At 42.9% G+C, this 27,026-nt stretch overlaps 1 protein-coding gene across 1 annotated transcript in view; it reads left to right on the top strand.

Annotated features, from left to right (window-relative positions):
* The window catches only part of TTC7A (tetratricopeptide repeat domain 7A), a 197,949-nt gene that overhangs the window by 67,685 nt on the left and 103,238 nt on the right, over nt 1-27,026 (top strand). Inside the window, exons 10-11 of the mRNA XM_048504819.1 lie at nt 10,100-10,217; nt 21,237-21,294. Of these exons, the coding sequence (XP_048360776.1) occupies nt 10,100-10,217; nt 21,237-21,294 (176 nt within the window). The remainder of the gene's footprint in view (nt 1-10,099; nt 10,218-21,236; nt 21,295-27,026) is intronic.

The raw sequence follows: 27,026 nt of genomic DNA, 5'->3' as shown, positions 1-27,026 counted from the left end.
GATCTTGGTCATCTGGAGATCAATTGCAATAGTGGAAGATCTCCTGGTGCCCCATGGAGGATGGCAATCCTATCCATAGGAGCCAATCACAAAGCAAGGATATGTATTGATAAAATAAACTCTCCTATTGGATTGCCAGTAGGGAAATTCCTATACATTGGTGAGAAGGGATCTGGGAAGATGAAGGTTTTGGAAGATGTAATCCCATAGAGTACACCCTCTAAAGCTCTCTTTTGCTCCAGGGGAACTGACCTTGTATAGTCTAGAGAACCATCACAAATCTAGGAGAACTCCAGGCCCCACCTGAAGGTTGGCAACCTCATTTCTAGTAAATAGGATTGCCAACTCCAGGTTGACAAATTCCTGAAAATTGGAGGTGGAGCGTAGGAAGGAGGAGGTTTGAGGAGGAGGGGGACCTCAGCAGGGTATAGCGTCATAGAGTCCACCTTCCAAAGCAGTTGGCAATGACTGATTGAGAGTCCTATTGGAGTGGAAAGCCATTGAAGTGAAAATGCCATTGAAAACTATTTGGGTGGGAAGGTGGCATACAAATGTTTTAAATAAAATAATAATTTTTTATTTAGGGGAACTGATCTCTGTAGTCAGGAGATCTGTTGTAATTCCAGGAGATCTCCAGGCCCCACCAGGAAGGTGGCAACTCCATCTGCAAACCCAATCTGAATAGAAAAGCAACATTGTCAGTGCTTGCGCATCACTCCAGAGCGACTTGCAGATGAAAGCTTTTCTTCCACGTTGATTGGCGAAAGTACGATTCAGCTCTGCATGAAAATCTGCTTTCATTCTTCATTATACCCTTTATCACATAAAGATTGTGGTTCAGTGGAAGAGAAAGTAGCATGCTTCCACAGTAGAAAAACAGTCCTGAATGATTATGAGCATTATAATTCATTTTTAAGCTCAGCCTTCGTCAAAACCATAATTCTGTGCAGTATTAAACATGATGTTACTTTGATAAAATAGCAGTTATAGTGCATCAAATGACTATAAGCAAAACTTGCCCTTTTAAAATCATTGGGTAAGGTTCCCATTGCAAAATGGTTGACAAAGTGGGAGAGTGCTTGTCTACCTCTGAAGTGAACTCTCCTCACTGTTGTTTCAAATCAGTTGCAGAGCGCAGACAATTCAAAGTCAAACTCAGCAACTTATCCTGATTCACGCATTCAGGAAGAGCACCCCAGTCTAAGCACTGAAGAATGTGTTGCAAAAACTTTGAGGTTGACCAGAGTGTCTCTTGTGCCCACCTGTAGGGCAAAGAAGCAATGGCACACAAACGGGGGAGTTCTTGGGAATCCAGGCAAGAAATGTCCTCGCAAACCCCCAGAGAAAGGATGTCAAGCATAACAGCTTTACTTGTGTAATCAGAGTAGTTGCGCTCAAGTATTTCTTCAGAAACGAGCCACCGACACTACAGAAAATATTTGATGATGTAACAGCGACCTGGATTTGCTGTGCATTTCACAATCAACACTGTACCTCATTTTGAAATAAATAGGCTTTGCCTACAATCGCCAGCATAAGAATTGCTCTTTGACTGACAAGCCTGCAATCTTTGCTTGGAGGCAGTTATCTGAGAAGGATTCACCATTTTGTGGGAAGGAAGGGGTTTTTTTTCTGGATGACACATGGATGAACACAGGGCACACAGTCTCAAAATGCTGGCAAGACCAAACTGTCAAGTCGGCGAAGGATGCATTTCTTAGAGGATTCTCCTCAGGACTGAAAGAGTGATCTGGGAAGGGGAGTTGCTTGATTTGTGCTCACTGTGGGAGCAAGGAAGGGTTTATGGAGGATGCATTGCTTCTTTTTCAGTCAAAAATAATGGCTACTACAATCAGGAAATGAATGGGAACAACTTCAAAAAATGGTTTTGTGAGTTGCTGCCCAAACTGTCTCCCCAAGTATTTTTGTTGTGGATAATGCCTCTTATCACTCTGTGTCTGAGAAGATCCCAGTGAATGCATCCAAAAAGGAATCTATCAGAACATGGCTAACAGAGAAGGGGAGCCTGATCAAGTTAAGCCTGAACATCTTCTTCTGGTTCAAAGAGGAAAGCACAGATTCATTTGGTATCAAACAGACAAGATGGCTGTTTTTGCCTGGCATCAAGTGCTTCGCCTCCCTCCCTGCCATGCAGAACTGGACCCCATGGAGTTGGTGTGGAGTCATATAATGACATGTGGCAATATGTAACACCACCTTTAAACTGAATGATGTTAAGAATTTATTTGAGGAAGGAGTGTGTGCTGTGACCCCAGAGATGTGCAGCAGTTTTGTCCAGCATGTGATCAGAAAGGAGGGGCAATTTTGGGAACTTGACTTTCTCCAAGAACACAAAGAAACATCCCAAATAAAGATCTGTTTGGAGTCAGATTCGGACAGCGATTCCTCTGAGATTGAAGATATGTTAATAAAGTATTGTTAATAAACCTATTTACATTCTGAATGATAGTGTGTCATTTTTGACTTTTTTTGTTTTGAGGGAGGTGTCTTTGTAGCTATGACAACACCAGCTATGAATCACAGCAACTCGGAGGGCTTGTCTACCTACCATTAAGAAGCAATGGGGAGATCTGGCCTCCACACAGGCCAGCTCTACCCATTATTTTTAATTGTGGAGAGACTGGCGCTCTCTCTGGAGGGCAGGTCTATCCATGGTTGAAAGTAATGGGTGGACCTTGACCCTATGAAGGCCATGGCTACTGGTTGTCTCTTAATCGGGGGTAGACCAGCCCTCTGAGCAGCTGCGATTCTGAGATGGTTTTGTAGCTACAAAGATTTCTCATTTTAAGAAAAGGAAAAGCCGATTCATGCAAAGGATCACCAGGAAAAACAAACTTTGTGAAATGGCCATCAGATGAGCTGCAAGCAGAGGAAACTCTGGGGAACATTGTGCAAATGGCAAAGGAAGCATGGAGGCTCCTGAAGCTTGCACAAGATGGCGGGTGCTGGAAAAAGGAAAGTAAGAGCTCTAAGGTGTGGGGGAAGTCAGGAAAAATAAAATGTAACTTTGTGCCTCTCCCTGGGCCAATTGTCATTTTTTTGTGTGTGTGATGAGAATGCTTGGTAAACATTTAGGACTTCTGGCTTGGGCTCTCTTCACGTTTAATATTGCTTAGATGTACACCTAAGATTGCTTAGATGTTTGACATTATAACATGGGTATTGACTGCAGGTCATTATTGCATATACATTCTGTGGTAAACTTAGTTTTGCTGCTGAGCAAAAATGTGTGAAACTGTCCTAATAGGATCTTGCTGCAGACTGGAAAGTGGGAACGGGCCAGGTGGCCTTCAAGTCTTTTCTAGTCATACGTCGTCATGATCCTGCAAGCAATGGCCATGGTGCTGTCGTTTAAGTTTGCTGCTCCACCCTTTCCTCTGTGTTTTTCCCCTGCTTTCAAAAACCTTAGACATTTCTCCTCACTTGCTATGCCAAATTGCTGTTGGTGATAGCAGGGGCTCTTGTTTTTAAGTCTAGAGGTAACAATTTAGTGTGTATGGCTTTGGTCTTCTAAAAAACAAAACAAAATAACACCAAGAGGTGTCAGATGAATACCAGCTGGGTGGCAGTATGTCAAGGCATAGCTCCCCCTGTTCCTTGCTCCCTTGTCACTGTGCCCATGGGCTTGACTCAACATGCATTCTAAAACCCACAGTAAAATAACACAGTTAGCTGGAAACAGCATCTCTCTGTTTTCAAGGGAAACAACATTCAAGAGTTAGGCTGCTAGAAAAACAAAGCACATTCACAGTAATGGTGATAACAGTGGAGGGGCAAGAAGTGGGAGGGAGAACCCAGATTATTATATTTTTCAGACTGAACACAGTTTGTTGGCATATCTTGCTGAGTATTATTTGTGTGAACAGCTTTGTCTCAGGAGAGGTTTGACAACTTATCCTTGCTGTCCATGACAACTGAGGAAGCCTTGGATTTAGCAGATGTCTTAAAGTAGTGTTTGGTGTCCTTGTCACCCCTGCATGGCCTAAAACACGGAATCCATCCCTTCTGTCAGTCATTGTGTTTTGTTAACATCACAATATACAGTTATGAGAGCAGACACAAGGACCTAAAAAAAAACTCTTGAGGAGCACAAACAATCTGTTACATTTTTATCATGCTTGCCCTGTCTCCAAGGAATTCTGTGTGGCATTCATGATTCTTCTCCCCCATTTTAACCTTACAACAGCCCTGTGAGGTAGGTTAATCTGAGAGAGAAAAAAGAGAGGGTGTAACTGGTCCATGGTCACCTCATGAGCTTCATGGCAGAGTGGAGATTTGAACCTGCATCTTCCCACCCAACACTCTAGTGCCTATAGCACACTGGTTTTCAACAGTCTCTTCCCTGCCAGTTTTTCATCTCAACAGCCGCTGAAGGGCTACTCAGTGATACTTTGTGTGCTGAAGGCTCCTGGTATGTCCAGTTAAAAGCTATCAAGTACAGTGTGTTGACAGAGGCACCTTTATCAGCCTGAGATCCTAGAGAGTAATTGCCAGACAGAATAGACAGTTCTGACATAGACATAACTTTAGGACATATTATACGTTAAAACTTTCTCACCTCTCATTTTTCCCTACACTGGTGCCTTTTGTTTTCCTTTTCAACCTTGGGATGGCATGCCAAGATGCCTTGGCTAGAACTTTTTTCCTGATGTGATAATTTTCTGTTAGTAGCAATGTTTTTGGTGGGAGCACTTACAAATGTCCTCATCTGCAGCAGTCCAAAAAAGCTTTACCCTTTGATTGTGCTAATTGCAGAAAACGTCCCTATACAGCTTTTCAACAACTCTGAAAAATAAGCTAAAAAATCCCTACTGTTGACACACGACTTTGGTCAAATGTTCTCAATTAACTGTCTATTATTAAATCATAATAAAATATTGTCCTATTCCCCTGAGGCCAAGAATGCAATTGTTGTCAGTATCAGTTTGCCTTTTACTGCATTATAATGTTATAATTAGGAAGGGGTTGTATGTATGTTAAGTGCTATCAAGTTACTTCCAATTTATAGTGACCCCAGGAATTGATGACCTCCAAAACATCCTACCGTTAACATCCTTGATCAGGTCTTGCAAACTGAGGGCCACGGCTTCCATTAATTGAGTCAATCCATCTCATCATGGGTCTTCCTCTTTTCCTGCTGCCAAGGACGTAGGTAAGGGGGGGTTTCTCTGGTTCAACCCCATTAATGTCCGAAGCTCCGCCCCTCCGTTTGTGGGTTTTCAAATTCTTTTTTAGTGTTTTTTCGGTTTTTGGCCTTCAGGGGGCGCATTGTTTGGGCTAGCAGCACCAAACTTTCAGGGATTGTTTGGGGGACTCTCCTGATGATATTACCCTGGTTGGTGAGGTTTGGTTCAGGGGGTCCAAAGTTATGGACTCCCAAACTCCTCCATAGTTTCCAATGGGAGCTAATAGAAGATAGGGGCTAGAAGAAGAAGAAGAAGAGTTTGGATTTATATCCCCCCTTTCTCTCCTGCAGGAGACTCAAAGGGGCTTACAATCTCCTTGCCCTTCCCCCCTCACAACAAACATCTTTGAGTGTCCATAACTTTGGACACCCTGAACCAAACTTCACCAAACCTGGGTGGTATCATCAGAAGAGCCTCTTACTTATACCACCCATGTTTTGTGAAGTTTGGTCCAGGGGGTCAAAAGCTATGGACTCTCAAAGGGGTGCCCCCATCCTCCATTGTTTCCAATGGGAGCTAGTCGGAGATGGGGGCTACATCTTTGAGGGTCCATAATTTTGGATACCCTGGACCAAACTTCACTAAACCTGGGGTGTATTATCAGGAGAGTCTCTTATTGATACCACCCAGGTTTTGTGAAGTTTGGTCTAGGGGGTCCAAAGCTATGGACTCCCAAAGGGGGTGCCCCCATCCTCCATTGTTTCCAATGGGAGCTAGTAGGAGATGGGGGCTACACTTTGAGGATCCATAACTTTGGACCCCCTGAACCAAACTTCACCAAACCTGGGTGGTATCATTAGGAGAGTCTCCTAAAGATATCCTGAAAGTTTGGTGCTTCTAGCTTAACAATTGCACCATGACAGCAGGCACCCCCCAAATTTCCCCAGATTCTCCTTTTAAATCCACCCGCTTCGGCATGAATTTAAAGGGAGAATCTGAGTCTGGATTTAGAAGAAGAAGAAGAGTTTGTATTTATATCCCCCCCTTTCTCCTGTAGGAGACTCAAAGGAGCTTACAATCTCCTTGCCCTTCCTCCCTCACAACAAACACCCTGTGAGGTGGGTGGGGCTGAGAGAGCTCTGAAAAGCTGTGACTTGCCCAAGGTCACCCAGCTGACGTGTGTGGGAGTGCACAGGCTAATCTGAATTCCCCAGAATTCCCCAGATAAGCCTCCATAGCTCAAGTGGCAGAGCAGGGAATCAAACCCGGTTCCTCCAGATTTTATTAGGCATAGAATCCATATAACAGCCAACATTGTCCAAACAAGTATCCCATACATGAGAACCATCGCAGGTAATCATTTCAAAGTTTCTATAAGGAACCTAGCTACAAAGTTAAAATCTCAGAGGCAGAATTGTTTTAGTAGAAGCGTAATCTTCCCCACAGCAGAGTATTCATTAAAGATTACACAGGACAAAAGAGCAAAAAGTCTGGTGCTAGATCCCTCGTATTTGGGGCAGTCGAGCAATATATGTTGTCGGCCGGCTTTCTGCTAACGTACTGGGGGTGTAGTATTGGTTTCCGGGAAACATGGCTGGTGTTCAGCAGCATTCTCTCCTGACGTTTCGCCTGCCATCTGTGGCTGGCATCTTCAGAGGATCTGATATTAGGAAACGAAAGCAAGACTTGCCTTTCACTACTATCGAATCCTCTGAAACCAACCTATCTGAAAGCAGAACACTGTTTCTATAAACAAACCACACAGCATCCCAGAGAGAGAGAGAGAGACTAGAATGGGATATTGCTGAGTTACAACTTACTACAACACTCACGACATTGGAAACACCAGGACTCAACAGAAATATCAGATTCTTATCACACTACATATGCCAGCATCATTCAGTTCCTGCATCTGTTTTTAAACTATTTCATTGTGCTTTATGATTGTTGCCATTTGTTGCCATTCACAGGTTTCACTATGTGTGTTAATGTGGTGTTACTTAACATTCAGTTACTTATGCACAATGACCCTGTGGGGCCAGGGCCGCTCTCTGGTCCTACACAGCTGAGTTAGTTTTAAGAAAAACTTAAAATTTGAAATAAAGCAAAAGACATCTGACATTAGAAAACAAACAGACAGTTTTACTTAGCAGAATATAGATCAGTTACAGAATGTGAACTCTCCCGAGGAAGAGACACGCCCTTGGTGCCCTCGAGTGATAGACACGGATTTTAGATCGTTACAGAATACAGATAAGTTACAGAAGGTGACCTCTTCCGAAGGAGAGGCACGCCCTCCCGGGTGCTCTCGAAGGAGGCACGTCCAGCATATGAAAACCTGAGTTTTTGTAGATGCAAAAACGTCACATAGTCCTCCCCTTTTGTTCCACGTATTATGATTCATATACCTTAAAAATCTAATTGGATAGAACTGGTCACATGAAGGCAGCCTATACTTCTACGTATTTTCACATTCTTTCTGTAATTCAAACGCTACATGCTGTTAGTTTATGGCCTCTATGCATATACAAAGAACAGCCATAAAAGCTAGCTTGTTCCTCCAAGAAAAACCCGTTTTGCTAGGTTTCTCCCAGAGAGATCTATCCCTAAGGCAATGCAGCATTCCATTGGATCATAAAACTTTCCTTCTCTCCCAACATGAAATGATTCTAACAATTCCCCAGTTTGAAATGTTAAAACATGATTCTAAGAATTATACAATGATTCTAAGACAATAGAATTATAGTAAAATACAAATACATGTGAATCACTTATCATTTATGTGTTCATTTAGCTATATAGAAAAACACTTTGTAATTTAACTAATCACATTCATTTCTAACCCAAAAACCAAATAATAAAATTCATCTGTCTGCTGTCACGTAGGCCCTCAGTGCCAAGATGTCAAAGGTGTTATCTTGCTTGTTTGCATAGTCACTAGCAAGCTGCTGGTAACATGCCTTTTTGACCTATTGCAAAACTGCAGGCTTGCTGGTCACTTACACAGAAGCTCCCATTTTGATTCTTTGCAAATCCTTGGTTCCATGACTTCCCATAATTCTTGATTAAACAAATTTATACACATTCTGGCCTGTTCCCACAACCCTAACTAGCTCTTCCAGGCAACACTCTCCCCACCATGTACTTATATGTAATAATTGGTGACTTCTGTTTCAGTATATTTGAAGAGGTGTGCATGCACACAAAAGCTTATACCAAGAATAAAACTTTGTTGGTGCTGGACTCAGGTTTTTTTTTCTGTGAGGCTGAAAGAATAGTGATTTGCCTGAACTTGGGGTGTGCGTGCGTGCGTGCGTGCGTGTGTGCGTGCGTGTGTGCGTGCGTGCGTGCGTGTGTGTGTGGTGTGTAGTAGCAGCCAGATTTCTAGCTGGCTGAATTATTTTTGTAAAACAGAACCCCAGTGGCACCTTAAAGAGTGGTACCTTAAATTCCAGCATGAACTTCTATGAGTCAGATGCTTCCTCACATGCTACGGAATTATTTTACCTTTATAGGATGTAGGAGATGACAAAAGATATTGACAAGTCTGGGCATCAAGAATGCCTTTTTGTCAGGTCCTTAAATAATCACTTCAGTTTCAGATGAAAGCTTCAAAGAGAGCTTCGTTCCTAAGCAAAGTTTCATAAAGCAGGAGTCATAATGCTGTGTTGTGCTGGCTGGCTGTTAACTCTGAGCTGACATTGTTGGTTATTTCTGGCAGGCCCTGCCATCTCTCCTGGGAGCTAATGAAGCATGTTGTTAGAGACTCTCAAGCATGCTCTGCTTCTTCCACCTTTAGCATCTCCAGTAACTTCAGAACACTTACTGATATGCTTTATTCAGTTTTTGTCTCTCCTACTTGTAATTAACACAGAGGTCTCAACATTCTAACTTTGCAGAGGCCGACTGTCTGTAAAGATAAACCTGGCTCTGTGCCTGGGCCGAACAACGCCAGTCCTGCAGAAATGTAAGCAGGCATAGAGATAAAATGAGCTGGCAAAACTTGTGACACTCCAAGCTGATCCAGAATCTCACTGTCTTTGTTCAGAACCTCAGTCCTGACACAAACATGCTTCCCTGGTGTGTTGCAACCTGCAAAGGCAAAAAGATCCTGAGAAGAAAAGCTGTGCTTGGAAGACTTGTAGAGAGGCTGTAGTATTGGTTATCTGACTAACTCTTTCAAGGACCAGGAGTCAGCTGCTGAGCATCTAACTGTTCACTGTTAGGCATCTATAGCTTTGCATTGTTTTGAATAACTGAAACCGGATAAACTCTGTCAAGGCCAGACTCTGAGAGTCTTGGGAGTGCTTGAAGATACAACAAAGTGGCGGGTCTGATAAAAAAAAATCTCACAATACTAGAACCAGGGGGCATACATTGAAAATGCTGGGGGGGAAGAATTAGGACTAATAAAAGGAAACACTTCTTCACGCAACGTGTGATTGGTGTTTGGAATATGCTGCCACAGGAGGTGGTGATGGCCACTAACCTGGATAGCTTTAAAAGGGGCTTGGACAGATTTATGGAGGAGAAGTCGATCTTGATCCTCCTTGATCTGAGATTGCAAATGCCTTAGCAGACCAGGTGCTCGGGAACAGCAGCAGCAGAAGGCCATTGCTTTCACCTCCTGCATGTGAGCTTCCAAAGGCACCTGGTGGTCCACTGCGAGTAGCAGAGTGCTGGGCTAGATGGACTCTGGTGTGATCCAGCAGGCTCTTTCTCATGTTCTTAAAGTGAGCTCACTTAAAAATCCACATTTCTCCACCATTGGAAGCCTAAGGCCTGCTGCCACACATCTAAATGGAGTTTCTAGGCAAGTTTGACCCCTAGCACCTCCTACAGAAATGAAGTACTGGTCACATTTTTTTAATCTGAAAGGTTTTTCCAAAAACACTTCTGATTGCAAGGACTGGTCAGTAATGTTTTTCTCATCTATTTACTTGTCTTTACAGCTGGAGGAAGGAGAACATTTTGCCAAGATGGTGATAGATCTGGGAGAAGATGCTGGGGAGCTTCTAGCAAAGGGCTACTTGGCCTTGGGCCTGACATACAGTCTTCAAGCAACTGATGGTAATGTGTTCGAGTCATCACATGTGATCCATACAGTAGTTGTTCTCAATTTAAGCAGTAAGAAGTTTTGAAATGTAAGAAAACATGCATGTGAGGCTTGCATTGTGGTGCAGGACCCATCTAGTACACTTCATGAGTTAGTAGAGGTACTGTCAGACATGGTACTGGAGACTCCTTGACTGACCATTCTGGGGGACTTCAATATCCATGGTGAAGATGCCTTGCCAGGACTGGTCCAGGATGTTATAGTCTCCTTGACTGCTTTGGGCATCTGTTAAATTGTGATTGGCCCAACATGTGAAGAAGTCATACACTGGACTTGTTTGTTTGTTTGTTTTCACTGAGCAATTGAGGAATGGCTTGGTTTCAGGATTAGAGATTCAAGAAGCTTCATAGGCTGAACACTACCTACTTAAAGCCAAGCTGAGCGTGGTTCCATCATCCCACATGAGGGGGGACCCAGTTAAAATGGTCCACCCATGGAGGTTAATGAATCCTATTGGATTCCAGAATGCTCTGGGGGATTTTAAGATCCCAAGCACATACTCAGTTGAATCTTCAGTGGTAAGGTAGAATGTGGAGTTCCTTAAAATATCTACAAGTTTGCCCCTCTATGCCCAGTCCTACACTTGGGGCATAATCAGGCACCCTGGTTTACTACAATGTTGGCAGAAAATCCGTACCAAAACAGATAGAAAACTGTGAGTGGTGGTGATGGCATCAAAGAACTGTTCTTACTCTGCTACTATAGCATCAGCTAATTCACAACCATTCCAGTTGTTCAAGGTGCCTCAGCAACTGCTAACACCAAAATCTGAGCTTTTATAGTCTTGGGAAGAGATAACCAGCTGTGATATCTTTGCCAAGATTTTTTCCTCATAGCATATCTAGAATATGCTGTGACCTTGTAACGTAGTTGTAACATAGGCACACCAGAAGACAGGATTAATATACCACGATGTCTGCTCATGGATCATTTTGTCGCAGTTTGTGATGGATGCGGACAAGATACTAGGATTGGTGATGGCATACTCTTCATGGCTGCTAAAATCATGTAAGGACTATATCAACAAACACTTAGTACCTTTTAAAAATAAGTCACTAACTCAGGGTACCTCCTTTGGCCATTCAAAGAGGCAGTTATCCATCTGCCTCTTTAAAAATCATCCCCACAGAAAAATTATGTCACCAGTTATTGCCTGACCTCTAACCTGCCCTTTCTTGGCAAAGTAATTTAAAGAGCAGTAGCAAACCAACTCCCGGTCTTTTTGAATAATTCTTCTGTTCTAGACCATTTTCAGTCTGATTTCAGGTCCGGATATTTAATGGAGATGGCTCTTCTAGTTTTAGTTGATGACCTCTGTCTGAGTACAGATACCAAAGAAAAATCAAAGAAAACCAAAGAAAAATCTTCACCTGCTGGTGGAAGACAACGACAGAGGGAGACAGACTAATCTTACTGTAGAGGGAGTGCCAAAATTCCAGTTTCACAACTGAGAAGGCCCTTTATTGGGTTTCTAGCTGTCTAGCCTCTGCTAGCAGATACAGCTGAAGCAGGGCCTCCAAAGATAACAGGAGTGGACATGTAGGTTCATAAGGGAGTAGGTGGTCCTTAAGATTTGCTTACCCCAAGTCATATATGGCTTTGTAGGCCAACACCAGCAACTTTATTTGGGCCCAGAAGAAAACTGGGAGCCAGTGTAAACACACCAAGACTAAAATTATATAATATATTCCAACCATTGCATTATACACACAATAAGCACTCTCTGGTTCACCTAATACTATCAGATACCCAGAGTAATTCATGGTTCTCACTGATAGAGAGGAAGATCAAATCAATTGGTATACCCCTTGACTCCCTTTTACCTTTAACTTGTTCAGTATCATCCTGCTGTCATCCTCCCCCTGCTGTATAGGGTCCCTAACATCATCGGGACCCATCACTCTTCTTGGGAGGGTTGCATATGGGTTCGTGGGATACTGTTTTAGAATGAAAATTTTAAACTTTTATATATTTATGTTTATATATGCTTTTATATTGTTCACCACCCTGAGCCCTTTGGGGATAGGGCGGTATACGAAATCAAATAATAAATAAATAAATAAATAAATAGTATCGCATAAATTATTAAAACAAAAATTGTTGGTGAGAGAATGGAACTATTTAACTCTGGCAGCGAGGAAAACTTGTTCACCTTTACATCTATCAATCCCCTTACAACATAACAGAATGGCCTCCTATCTGTATCATCTGACCAATCCAGATCAGAGAAGAGTTTTTTCACTCGCTCGCTTCACTGTTTTCCCTTCTGCCATACTACGAGGTAGATTTAACAACCTAGAAATGTGCAAAAGGGTGTGTTCATGTGATGCAAATCAATTAGAAACATTAACTCACCAATTATTCTGTTGTCCTAAATCGGCAAGTATTAGAATCAAATACTCTAGGTTGCTTTCTATGATACCTAGCGAGCTGGATGAACTAAGCATACTATTGTTTTTATTAAATAATTCTGATGCTACATTCTGTAAAATGGCTGCAAACTTTCTGCTGGAAATATCCCATAAGCAACAGTATGTATGATTCAACTTCATTTGTTATATGTTGCAAGCTTGTATCTTGATGCGATTTTGATGTGATTTTATACTGTTTATGCCAAACAAAGGCTAAATGAATGAATGAAAATTATATTGTCCAATTGACCTGCTCTAGTCATCAATCTGTCTGCTGCATTCTGTACCAACTGTAACTTCCAGACAGTCTTTAGGGGCAACACCATGTACAACATGTTTCAGTAATATAATCTATATGTTATTGAGGCATGTACCACAGTGACAAGATCTTTCCTCAAAACCCCCACAGATGGTTTATCAGCTAAAGGTGATGAAATGCATCCCTGGCCACCACTGCCACCTGTTTATCCAATAGGGCACCCTGGCCCAGCAGCACCCTCAAGTTACAAACCTGTCTTTAGACACCTGTTCATGGTTTCTATATCTTCCCTGGGATCTGCTGCAGATGTGTGAAGATGAGTGTCATCTGCATATTGGAGGAAGTTAGCCCGAAATTTCTGGATAACCTCTTCTAGCCGGCTTCAGAAAAATAATAAAAAGCATAGGGGACAAAATGGAACCTTGTGGGATCAGCAGTTCTCCAGCACCACCTGCCTCCGAGGTAGGATGGAACCACCACTGAACAGTGCCTCCCATTCCCAACCCCGAAAGGTAGTCCAGAAGCATACCACGAGAGGTCCAGGAGAATTAACACGATTGCACTCCTCCTGTCTATCTCCCAATGCAGGTCATCCACTCCCCAGTATGGAAAGAACACAACTATCTTCAGTGTTTTTTAAATGGTAAAATTCAGTTGAAGAGATCAAGTTAAAAGAAAAGATTATCAAATGCACAAATACTGAGCTTGCTGGAATGGTTTGTGTTGTATCAATCTAGTTAGTGTAGAAGGGGAAAAATACAAAGCAGATTTATGATTTAAAGTGTGTGGGGGTGGGGTGGGATCCCAAACCATCCAGCTTCCATTTGGAGGCTGCTTCACATATTTTTAATGTGTACATGAAAAATACAAATTTCCCTCTTTAAGTATGATAGAGCCACTTGTACCTGGAAGCCAGGTGAGGCTATGGCTGTCTGCTGTGTGTACTTACAGTGGTAAACATGTTTGCTGGTAGATAATGTGTGATGTGTCTTTGTAAGACAGGCCTCTTGTCAAGAGGTATTAGTGCAAGTCTTGCTGAATTTATAACTCACTGAACAAGTTGGAACTGTGTTTCACTGAAGTTGCTTTATTCCCCCCCCCCCCCCCCCCCCCAACACACAGCTCAAACCAAGATCACTTACTGATAAAATATTTCTTTTCTATTACATTTTTTTCCTGGCTAAAAGTCACTTTTATGACGTACTCAGTGGACTGTTCACAAAGCACCTCTTGCAATTTCTGTTCCATAGCTGACTCTGGTGACAATCCAGATTCCCTTATCTCATGCAGAATTCATTTAAGACAAGCACAGGTTTTGAGAGGGTAAGAAATACTCCCATGGGCTTAACTCAGCAGAGAGCATGTTTGAAATGAGCTGCTGCTCCTGGACTGTAAGTGAATGAGTTTTAATAACTTTTTGGAGTTTTTCCCCATCTTTATCATCTGTTGGGGACAATATAACTCTTTATTCCAGAGAGGTAGCTGTGTTAGTATGCTGCAGCCAAAACAACGAAGAGTTTCACTATGACTTAAAGATTGAAAAAACTGATTTTTCAAAGGATTATGTATAGAAATGATATATTTGCAAGAACTAGAAATCCGCTTCTTTGTAGTCTAGGATTTGGCACAAGCCGTGCCTTGGTGCCCAATTCCTTTTTGAGAGTGTTGCCACTTAGATGGCACTAGAGGGTAACACTAGTGTTTCATTTCTCTGCCATGGAACTTTGACTTTAGTTATCTATCATGTTAATTAGCAAGGTAGGTTATTATATTCTGGGACTCCTCTCTGCGGTGAGAGTAATGCTGTTGGGCTAGGGAGTTACTGATCTGTGGGACTGATAATCAATTAGTTATTATAGTAGTAATATGTTTATTGTCTTGGCTATAGGCCTTCACAATCTCCTCATACACAGCATCATAAAATGAAAACATACACAAAAAATACCCCATGTATATCGACATAGCTAAAATAGACTAAATATAAATATCCCTATCAATTAATACAACACAACATAATTACACCATACTTAACCTGATTCTTCTTGCAGCATTGATTCGATCTCTATTAATGCATCCATATGAAAGATCCAGTCCCTCAGATCCGTTCGCTGACTATTGAGAACATCATCTGGTATGGAATAGCGTGTTTGAATAGAAATGAGATATTCTGAACGAGATTTCTCTTGGACCAGATTCAACCTAATCAACTAGTTGATAATTTATTGATTGATACCTGTTATGAGCTATGATTTGGAGCCCAATCATATTGAGGTAGCATAGGATGCTGTTGCAGTATGAGAAGCGTTAGTTTGTGGTGACAGTTGGGGGAGACATGAGACGACTTGCTAGTTGGCCAATCTTCTATCTATTCCATTAGACACAAGAAAAAGGATTCTAATCTCTGTCCCCCATCCGACCTTGATATTGATCAAAGTGACATTCAAGGACAGGATCTCACTGTTACATGATTCAGTGAGAAAGTGGCTACTCTGGTACATGTGACCTGAGACCTGGCTTGATGAAATGCACAATGTAAATCTGTTACAAATTACCCCAGCTGACTATGCAGTGAGGTACCAGGGACAATTTAGGTCTCTTTCAGATTACGATACATCAGTGGAGCCAGGGTTGAGCTTGCAGAGGTGATCTTGGGCTTGGTATTGATGATCCCCAGGCTGGTTGTTCTGAGAAATTCAGCTTTCCCAGATCCAGCTGCATGTCATACTGTCAAGGGCTTGTTGACTCACACATTCTGTAATCTGTCAGCAGTGACTTTCTGGAATTTACATTGACTAAACTCAATATTCTCTTTGCAAGAGAATTACAAATCAAACAGTAAAAGTTGAAATACTCAGAAACCAGTGTAATTGAGTTCCTTCGATATTAAATAACAAATTTGAAGGATGCTCAAGTAGATATGGGGACAGAGTTGGCACAAATTTTGTTGAAGGAATGGTTGGCAAGCGGCTTCTTGGAGCTGCAGGTCGCACTTACCCGACTGTAAAGAAGACGACACACTTCATTGTTGAGAATTTACATGATATGGGCTTCAAAATTACTGATAGCCCAAACAGATTAAATAAATATTTAATCCAGAATATTATTGGACCCAAATTCAATATGTTGGATGATAAAAAAGAAACAAACCATTATAATTATAAAATTAAAGAGCAGCTACTTCAAAATAAAAATATAAGTGAAAACTGTGAGGGGAAAATTAGAGAATTCTTTGCTTTAAACGAAAAATCTACCCAGAATATGAATTTAGTTTGGGAAACAAACCTAGCCTCAGATGTTTCTTGTTAATGTAATGTTTAGACCATTTTTAAAGTTCTTTACAATCACTTATATACCTAACAGGATTTTGTAATTCTTCTCTCCACCTACTGTTTGTCATGGAGTTACACTTCTGACATCACTCCCACCATGATGCAGTCCCATTCCAAGGGATGGGCCAGGCTGATTTGTGGCCACAAACTTCTTCTGCATAGCATTCATTGCAGCAGGTACAAGTTTAATAAAATGGCATTTTCACAGGAGCAAAATATTTTAGATTGAGTGCTGGAAAATTTTTTCCAAGGACTTCCAAATTTTTCCAAGCTACGCACATTCATTTGGTAGTAAATCCACTAAGTTAAAGCGAGCAAGGAAATATGCAGCCTAACATGTAGCCAATAGAATGGAAAAGGCCCATTTTAATCGATGTGACTAAGAGTTCATTGGCTTGTTTTGCAGACTGTTTTGGTTCTGGTGTGTTGATGCGATGAATATTGTTTTAACAAAAGGAAATATTAAAAGATGGCCCAATAATGAGAAGAAAGGAATTTTTCTTTGAATATTGCCACCAATTTCTGATAGGAAGCATTTACATCAGTTGTACCCAGCAGATGTGTACCTAAGGATACTTCCATGAAGCTCTTATGACAAGCTCCCTGACAATGACACTATGTTTACCAACAGTATGTCATCATTCTTTCTAGGAATTTTTTAGATATTAGAAGCAACCTTTCTTAGGTTAATACTGGCCAGAACTAGCACTGAACCGAACTAAAGCACAGCAAATGATTTGGACAAAAAGAGGAAGAGGACCAACATGATCCTATGCTTGGTGCCAATCCTTTTATACTGGGTAACATTTCATGCACCTGTGTTGTTGACAGCTTTCCAGAGAGCCAGAGGCCAAAAATGTGGGAGAAACACATCCAGCAATATCTGCTGCCCATTTTCTGTTTTGTTTTGACCTCACCAGCTCCTGTGTCTTTAACAATCTGAAAGGCCAAACTTTTGCAGGCTTTCCCTGACTGCAAAGGCTTTACTTTTTTTATTTCTGTGAATCATGCAAGCTCTTGCTTCCTTTAGCTATCCGTAGAAGGCCATCAGCTTCTGTGTTGTACTAAGAGGTACAATTGACTTTATAGTGCTCATTTGTTCCCCTTTATTTGATGTGAATGTGGGAGTCATTCACTTGGAAAAACCAGGGACTACTGGACTGCATCTTCTGAATAGCAGAGGGCAAGAGAAGGTGCCGCAGACTAAGCCATCATCTGTCATTTCTAATTTGTACTCTGGTCAGGAGCCAAAAACCTTCCCCAGAAGAGTTTCAGTATCCCCTGAGGACATTCATGTTGGCTGAACCTCTGGCAGAGTTTTGTCCCCTCTTTCATAAGCCAGCAGGCTCGCGACACGTCTTCTACATAGAGGAGATAGCAGGTGCACCACCTAAGCTGTCTGTCTTGGGCAGACTTCCAGCTGCTCTGCACAGATGACCACGCAGAACTGCCAGGGCTCGGAAAACAACTCTAAAATCTGCCTCCAAAATGTTTTTCCTCTATGCACATATGTTGACAGCTTTCCAGAGAGCCAGAGGCCATAAATTTGGGGGAAACCCAGAGCAAGTAAGGTGCCAGTAATACAGATTTTGGGCCCATGTAATTTTCAAAATGCCTGTTTTTGAGTTACTTAGTACCTATCAAAAGTACGTATTCAAGGCCAAAAAATAAAATAAAAAATAAAATAAGCTCATATTTATTAATTGGTTACAGTATTATCCCATTTTTCTACCTAAAGGGCCCTCAGTAGATTGCAGCAATTAAATAATAAGAACTATTTAAAGGCAGATTAATTAATAAACCACTAAAACAGAAGTTGGCTTGTGTAGTAGTGGAGAAAAAAAACTGATGCTGTTGTTTCCAAACATTATATACCTGTGTTCTCTGAATAATGGCTGGGTATAAATATGGCCCTGTATTCCTCAGAACCCATACCCACAAAAATAGTCTTATGAACCCACTGGGAAGAAATTAGTTCTCCTCTGCAGCCTCTTATTCTCTACCCACAGATCCGCTGGCTTGAATGTTATGTCAGCAATGGCTCAAGTCTGAGTGGAATGCTCTGTCTGATGAGACCAGGGCTCTGCAGGACCTAGTGCAAGGCCTGTAAGAAGAAGAGTTGGATTTATATCCTCACTTTCTCTCCTTTAAGGAGGCTCAAAGGGACTTACAATCTCCTTTCCCTTCTCCCTCCCCCCCAACAAACACCCTGTGATGTGGGTGGGGCTGGGAGAGCTCCGAAGAACTGTGACTAGCTCAAGGTCACTCAGCTGGCATGCGTTGCAGTGCACAAGCTAATCTGGTTCACCAGATAAGCCTCCACAGCTCAAATGGCAGAACAGGGAATAAACCCGGTTCTCCAGATTAGACAGAATTGTCCCATCAGGCATATGGTTGAGGCAGCAACGGTTGTCTCTTCTGGTCTCCCCCCTCACCATCCTCTCACCTTCCACTATTTGCCACCTTTCCTATCACTCCCTCTAATGGGAGGATCTACTAGGAGGTATTTTTCTGCTCTCTCCTTTAAGGATTTTTAGAGCTGGGAAGAAGTGAGAGAAATTGAGACAAAAGGAAATGGGGTACAGCCAGTAGTGGGATTCTAATAATTTAACAACCGGTTCGCCTGCATCCCACTGTGTGCCCCTTCCCCCCTGCCGCCCACTTACCTGCTGCAGAGGAACTTCTTGTGGGGGTGGAGGAGGGGCAACGGGGCATTGCCACCACTGCTCTGAAAGCCCACTCGCTCCCCTGGGAGAGGGGGCCACAGGGATTTTAGCGCCTTGGAGCAGCCTGGCAGCAAGGCACCTGGCTGCTCCAGGACTCTGAAAGCCCCCTCTCTCCCCCTCCCCTGGGAGAGGGGGTGATGGGGCTTTTAGCACCTCAGAGCAGCTAGGCAGCAAGGCACACAACTGCTCCAGGGCTCTGAAAGCCACTTTTAACAACCGGTTTGTAGAACTCAACAAAACGTTAGGTACCAATTCTACCAAACCAGTGCAAACCTGCTGAATCCCACCACCGGGTACAGCCACCAATCCTAAAATACAGAGGACAGTCCAGTACTAGTGAGGAATAAGCCAGTGTGTTGCAATAGTTTGTGTGCCAGATTAGAATGAGTTTGAATCCCCACTCATGCCATGGAGCTTGCTGGGTGGCCTAGGCAAGACACATACTCTCAGCTTAACCCACCTCATAGTTTTTGTGGTGTTAAAATGGAGGTGAGGAGAATGATCCAAGCCTCTTTGGGTCTGCCATGAAGGAGAAAGGCAGGGTGTAAATGAAGTAAATTAATAAGATCCAAACAGATAGGCATATAATAAATCCCGGGGGAAGGCAGAACTGCATGCCATGCACCAAATAAACAGAGGTTGCAGTTCTCTAGAACTGGGACAGCATTTTTTTTCCTTTGGAACAAAGTGGGCTAGAAATTAGTTTCTATTGATTACAGAGGATGGGCAAAAAAGGACAGGTTCTTTGGGCGAGATCCTAATGATATAGTACCATACATGGTGGGTTGGTCATATTTTCAGCAGGCAGATAAAAGGATATGCCAATGGTGATAACCAAGAGAGTTTTGTGGGCTGCAGTGGGAGAACAAAATGCAGACTGATGTAATTCCTGGTGTTTATTAATTGTGATCTGATCATCTAATTCTCAGTTTTTTGGGGAGAGGTATTGTCACATGCTTCTTCAGGCTATTGTCACCCAACTGGCATGACTAAATTGTGCTTTCTTTCCTTCAATATTTGCCTTTCTCCTTTATAGGTTAAACGTTTGTTGCACCACTTGACCCAAGTCTAATGCATGTTTCAGGCATCAGCACTAGAATTGATGGGAGGTGGGGTGGGCTGGGGGGAGAGCCAGCATAAAGGGTTTTTTTTTCTAAAAAGGGGATTGCATTGCTTTCTAAAAAGCAGTCCCACAGGCTTTCTCAGAGAACGAAAGGCTGATCCTAGGGCTTATTTTTGAGATATTTATGTAAGCCGGGTTTAGCAATAGTTGTTTCACCACAATAACTAAAAAAACCCCAAACCCCTTCCAGTCAGAGGCAGCATGCCATTGAATACATGGTACTAGAATCAACTTACTGTGATAACCAGGATGCTCAGATGCCAAACTAGATGGACTTCTGATCTGATCCAGCAGGGCTTTTCTTATAACTGAGAAGGCCCTGCTCTTGTTAGATGTTGGTCTAATTTGACAAAGCCCAAGATCTCATCTGAAGAGCTCAAAATTCAAGTAGGTTCTCAGGGGAGGACTATTTTCCATTGAGAGCTAGTGTCGCACAGCTGTCAGAGGGTTGGCCTAATACCAGGAAGACTTAGATTTAAATCCTACTTTGGCAGTAAAGCTTGCTAGCTAAGCTTGAGTCAGCTATTGCAGCTCAGCCAACCTCACAGATGTGTTGTAAGGGTAAAATAGAAGACCTTGGATATGTAATAGATGGAATCTCTAGGGCACTTTGATGCTGTATTTATAAACTGAAGTGAACTCTACAGGAAAGGAGTAGGTTCAAACATCTGGCCTCGTGGAACAAGAGCATGGCTGGATCATGCCAATGGTCCATTTAATCCATTGCCCTGTTTCACACAGTGGTCAACCGCCTGGGTTAAATGGCCAGCAAACAGGGCATAGAGTCCAATGGCTTTGCTTAGCGCTGGTTTTCATAGGTTTACTGTCTCTAAAGCTAGAGGTTCCATTTATTCACCATGGCTTTTAGCCATCAATGGACCCCTCCTGCATGAATCTGTCACATCCCTTTTTAAAGTTGGTGAGTACAAACCCTACTAATCAGGTAGAAAACACTTTTAGAAAAGCTTTGGTGGTAGAACTCATTAGGAAAATCCTAGTTTTTGCAAAGTATGACTTCCCCCCTAAAATACCTTCTTCAAATGTGCTGTACTGTACTGTACTGTACTGTAAGGTGCAGCTGTTGGCAATGGATTCAAGATGGCATGTCTGTGTCTTCTGTCACAGCTACCCTGAAAAGCGCGCAAGATGACTTGCATCGGAAAGCACTTCAGACTCTGGAAAGGTGAGCATTCTCTGTTGACAGATGGTTGTTTTATGTTGAAACTGAAAATCTTCCCTGAGCTTATCATCAACACGTTTGAGCTTTTAAGGATTTCAATTGCCAATCCACTCCCACCCATTTTATTTTTACTGTTACCAAAGAATAAATTATAAAAGCATGTTTTAGCCTTTGTAGCCACCCAAAGCAGTGCTCTTGCTGCTTCTCTGTGTACTGTTCTGGAGTATAAGAAGGTGTCGTTTTGACAGTGTCCCTTCTCAGAGGGTCAGTGGGCTTTAAATTACACACATTCCTAGACTTAGATGTAACATCTCCATTACTATGCTATTTTGATGTAATTGCTGTCCTATATTACTCTTTAACCATATTTATTTTTAGCCTTTTGACCTTTCCCCACTGGCTGTGGCTTGTTTCCCTGATATCTTCATTCCAACTTGGAAGTGGATAGATCACTGATCAGACCTCACAGATACTCAACCCCAGTAGGGGTTGTTGCAAGAGTGTAGGCCAGTCTTTATGTCCTGAATGCCCATATATGCACGTGTAGCAGTGTCATCAAGTCACAGTTCACTTATGGCAACCCCCTAGTGTTTCAAGGTGAGGGACATTCAGAGGTGGTTTGTCATTACTTCCCTCTGAAAAGCAACCCTGAATTTCCTTGGTCTTCCATCCACATATTAACCAGGACTGACATACACAGCATCCCACTAACATTTGAAACAGAATCTTGGAAAAAGGCATTAATTTTTAAGGGAGTTGAAGATGGAAAACCACAAGCATTGTTGTTTGGAACATAAACATACATACGTTTCTTTAATCTCTGGAAAATAGATTTTTAGAGTTTGCAGATTTTTGTATTTATTTTACCTATTTTCTGACTAAGACTCAAGGCAGATTACAAAAAGAAAAGACAGTAACACCACATAATAAGTCTGAAAAACCAGTTTCTTCAGGTGAGCAGCGCTACAAGCAAAGCTGTAGAACTCTTTCCCCAGGAAGTTTTATCTATCCCGTTCTGTTGCCATTTTCTGTCAGTGGGTGAAGACTATTTTGTTTTGTTTGGTGTTGCCTCAATGATCCCTTCTTCCTAACCAATGTTTTAACTGTTATTTTGTTTATATTTTAACTCTGCTTTTAATTGTTTTAATATGTGTTGGGGGCTGATTTTAATTGTTTACACATGTGATTTTATCATGTATGTTTTACATTGTTAGCTGTGTTGGTGACAAAGGGCATAAAGGTTGGATACAAATTTTTATAAAGAAAGAAATTTGGTGAGGAATGGGAGTTTAGATGAAAAATTGCAGGATGTCTTTATTAGTGTTGAATGAGCCCTGGGGCCAGATAAATTACACAGTAACTGGAAACCAAGCCATACCGATCCTTGGGTTACAAGCAGAAAGAGGATTTATGGAGACAAACAGGGAGGAGAGCAATAACCATTTCTACCTCACAGAATAGGTTTAAACCCCCTCTTACACATTCATTGATTCCCGTTGCTTCTCAGGGACTTGCAGGTGAGGAAAATGAGCAGGGGTAAAAGGAATGGGAGTGGATCACCACAGGCTGGCTATTTGATATGTGAAAAAGATTTCTTCCTGAACTGAAATACAAAGAACAATCAAACTCTGAGTTTGTTAGTAACTCTCCTCCCCACCCCATTCATTCCCTCCATTTTTTGTACAGCCACCAAGATAATATAACTTATGGGGAGACAGAAGATCAAGTGAATATGTGCATCTGACAGTATTCCATTCTCTATATGGTTAATCCATTCAAAAACGACCACTGGTCCTTACTTGTGAAGGGTACTTCTCCTCTGAGCTCAGGAGGGCAACTATGGGTTATTCCCACAAATTAGCCAGAAAGGCAGGAACTGTATTTTGACATCCTATATCTGGGGGCGGGGAGCGGGTTTGATCTGTCCTCAGTTTTGGTAACTCCAAACAGCAGTGTTCAATACCTAACAATATCACCTTAACAGAGCCGAAATAACACAGGAGAGAACATATAGTGATGCTTAGCAACGATGTATAAAACATTGAACAAGGAACAGGAAGTTTGTTTGCACAGCTGCCAGGTTTGCTGCAAGAAAAAAAATGTCAAGGGATATAATAGTAAGATTTGCATACAAGAAAATCAGAGACTCTATCCTCAGAAAGCAATGAGCTGAACCACTAGTGGTGTAAGAAACTGACATATCAATTTTTTAAGATTTACCAAACACACTTCTGAGGAAAAGAAGTGAATTTAATTGAATATTAATTCAATAAGACAAGTCCTACTAAAAATAAAAATAAAATACTATTGGAGAATATCATTTGCTGTGGAAATTATCTTATCCACAGGGAAAGGAATTGCCAAAACAAAAAATCAAGCCAGACAACTAGTAATACATCTTGCAGGAGAAGACCCTTTTGAAGATTCCAGAACTGATCCCAGAAAGGATCAACTAAAACAAATCTTTGAAAGTATAGTAGTCAACAAACCAAGATAATTGTTGGAAAAGGAAGAGGACAAGCTAGATGAAGTAGCAGCTGTTGTTGCAAGAAGATACACATGAAGATTATCTCAGTCAATGTTAACAGGCTAAACTCTCCTTCTAAAAGAACTGAAATATCTGACTACTGAAACAAAATGCTGGTATTATTTGCATCCAAGAGAGGCAAAATGCTGGTATTATTTGCATCCAAGAAAGGGATTTTGGGGTGAGTGCTTTGGGACACGCCCAGCTGAGGGGTTGTTAGAGGAGGCCTCACTTCAAGTGGCAAGGGAACTATTGAGTGACTGGAGTCTGCATGGAACCCATCTAATTGCCATCCTGGATGTCATCCCTTCTGGGACAGCTGGGGTGGAGGGGTGATATCAACCGTCAAGTGGGGTCGCCTCATATTTATCAGCAAATAGGGTAGTCACCCAATTGCTGGATCCATGCCCCATGCTGTGCCAAGGTTCTGACAGCTGCTGTTCCAGTGAAAGTAGAAGTGAGAGGTTTGCTGCTGTTTTAAAGAAAAGGAGCACTGTTGCAAGGTATGCAGTGGGCACAGTCAAGTAGAGAACTTGTGGAGACTTTGTGGAGGCCTTCAATAGCCCCAATAGCCTGGATTCCATGGTGCAAAGATGAGGCAATTCTTGCAGCTTCAGTAGACAGCTTGATTGACTTTAATTCCAGCACTCAACACATCCTCTCTGGGCAGTTTACAGTACTCCTGTAAGGAATTCCATAGAAGCAGAAATAAAAGGCTTTTTTGGTGTAAAAGACCGTTTATTCAGACATCCTAGAAAGCTCACGTACACGACGTGGCAGGAATAAAGTCTCCCGCCAGAAACACAGGTTATAACTCTGTCCATCCCATCCCCCCTCCCGGATTCCCATGGGAACGGAGGTCTCATCTCCCTCGCAGAGATAAGGTCTCCGCTGCAGAAGCTGGCCCATCGCCCGGGTTGTGGAATGTAGTCAAGGCCAGGCGGCTGACCCGCTCATCAACACCATTGAATCCTTGACACTCTGCCTCCCTTAAAAAGACTTCTCCCCAGGTTTTGTCGCGGAAGGTCGCGATGGAAAGCAGAAATGAGAGAGCGTCAATATTACCGGAATAAACCCATTGATTATACCCAGAGGAATACCCACCCAAGAGACTAAAATATTGCAAAGCGTTTGCGATTAAAGCGAGAGTCCAGGATGAAGCGTCAATTTAAGTAATGCTTGTGGCCATCAATTATAGTCGGTGGGGGTCTCTCGGCGGAGTCGTGCCAGGCATCGGAAGCAGGAGCCTCCTTGAGCAAACTGGAATGGAAGACAGGATGGATATTACTTAGAGAATTAGGCAAGTCAATCGGGCAGTGACATCATTAATCACTTTAGTAATCTGAAAAGGTCCCACGAATCTTTTGCCTAGTTTTGAAAATTTATGCCGTCTCTGAGATTTTTGGTGAACAAATACACCCGAAGCCCATAAAGGAAATCCGGCGGTGCTTATCCGCTTGAAGTTTTAGGGAGTCTTTAGCCTGCTGTAAAGGCAGTCTGGACCGTTTTCCACCCTCGGCCAGAGATGAAATCCACTGCTGAAACTCCGGAGGATTCAATGCTTCCGCCCAGGTAGTTGCGGCAGCGGAGGAAGGACCGACCAGACACAATTTCGAAGGGGTCTTTTGTACTGCTATGAACCGCATTATTATAGGCGTATTCTGCAAAGCGGAATTAGCTTCGCACCAATTGTCTTGGTGGTAGTTGGTGTAACAAGCGTAAATACTGCTCCAGGGTTCTGTTCGTTCTCTCTGACTCACCGTCACTTTGAGCGTGGTAGAGCAGGCAACGCCGAGCCCCAACAAACCCAGAAAAACCTTCCAGAACTTTGAAATGGTGGGGCCGATGGTGGAGGAGACCACCTATGCAGTGAGTGTAGGCGATAAATATGCTGAATGAACAGGCAGCTAGCTTAGGATGGCGGAGGGATGGAAGCACATGGGATGAAAATGGGCTAGTTTTGAAAATAAGTCCACCACCACCCACAAGACCGTGTTGCCCTGACTTTCTGGCAAATCCGTAATAAAATCCATGGAGATGACTTCCCAGAGGCGGGAGGCCACGGGAGAGGTTTCAACAGACCATGGGGTTTTCGGAGCGTTCTTGGCTTCGCACAAACAGAGCAACCTTTAATATATGTCTCAATGTCGCTAGCATGTCAGCGCCACAAATTGTGGCGGGCCAAATGCAGAGTTTTTAGGAAGCCAAAATGTCCAGCCCGGCGGGCATCATATGACAGGCCTCGAGAACCTGCTTACGGGAGGAGGCCGCGTACCAACAATCCCCGCCGCCAAACACCATTCTCCAGAAGCGCAATTGGGAGTCACCTTCCTCCGCTGGTGGCTCACGCAGCCCCGCCTCTTCGAGTTCCCGTAGGAAAGGAGAGAGACCAGGCTGGGAATGGGTAGAGAAGGAGGAGTGGGCGTCTGAGATCGGGTGACAGCCAGCCCCAATTGGGAGGAGAGAACAGTGCGGAATATCCCGTGAGGCAGCTCCACCTCCCGGGTGAAGCTGGCGAGGCGCATCAGCCAGTTATTGGTTTTCGGGGAAAAATGGACAGTGAAAGCGAGAAGAAATCATTAGCGGGCTGCTTAGCGGACATCTTGAGGGGGGGGTGGAGAGGCGGCCAAGTTCTTGTGATCCGACCAAACTTGAAAGGGGTGTTTAGCCCCCTCCAACCAGTGGCGCCAAGTGGAAAGTGCTACTTTGATGGCGCAGATCTCTTTATCCCCTACAGTCCAGTTGAGTTCAGCACCCGGAGAATTTCTTTGATAAATAAGCACGGAACCAGCCTATCATCTTTATTTCTCTGCAACAGGGCTGCCCCAAGCACTTTGTCCGAGGCATCCAAGTGAACCACAACCGGGAGCTCTGGTTCAGGGTGTTTCAGGATAGGTTCGGTAGTAAGCAGCTGATTTTAAAAGCTGAAAGGCTGTCTGACATTCTTTAGACCAGGAAAGGGGTCGGGCTTGGCAGCCTGAGGATCTTTACCCTTAGTGCGTAAGAGGTCTGTGGCGGGAGAGTCAGTTCAGCGAATTGGGGTATAAAGGCACGATAGAAATTTGCAAACCCTAGGAAAGATTGGAGTTCCTTTCGATTGGTAGGGGCAGGCCATTGGAGGCCTGCATCAACCTTAGCAGGATCCATTCTTAGCCCCTCGGCAGAGATCCGGTAACCAAATAGTCGATAGAGGTTTGGTGGAAACAGC

Source organism: Sphaerodactylus townsendi, linkage group LG01, assembly GCF_021028975.2.
Source record: "Sphaerodactylus townsendi isolate TG3544 linkage group LG01, MPM_Stown_v2.3, whole genome shotgun sequence".
Taxonomy (NCBI): domain Eukaryota; kingdom Metazoa; phylum Chordata; class Lepidosauria; order Squamata; family Sphaerodactylidae; genus Sphaerodactylus; species Sphaerodactylus townsendi.
This window is presented reverse-complemented; position numbering and strand designations above follow the sequence as displayed.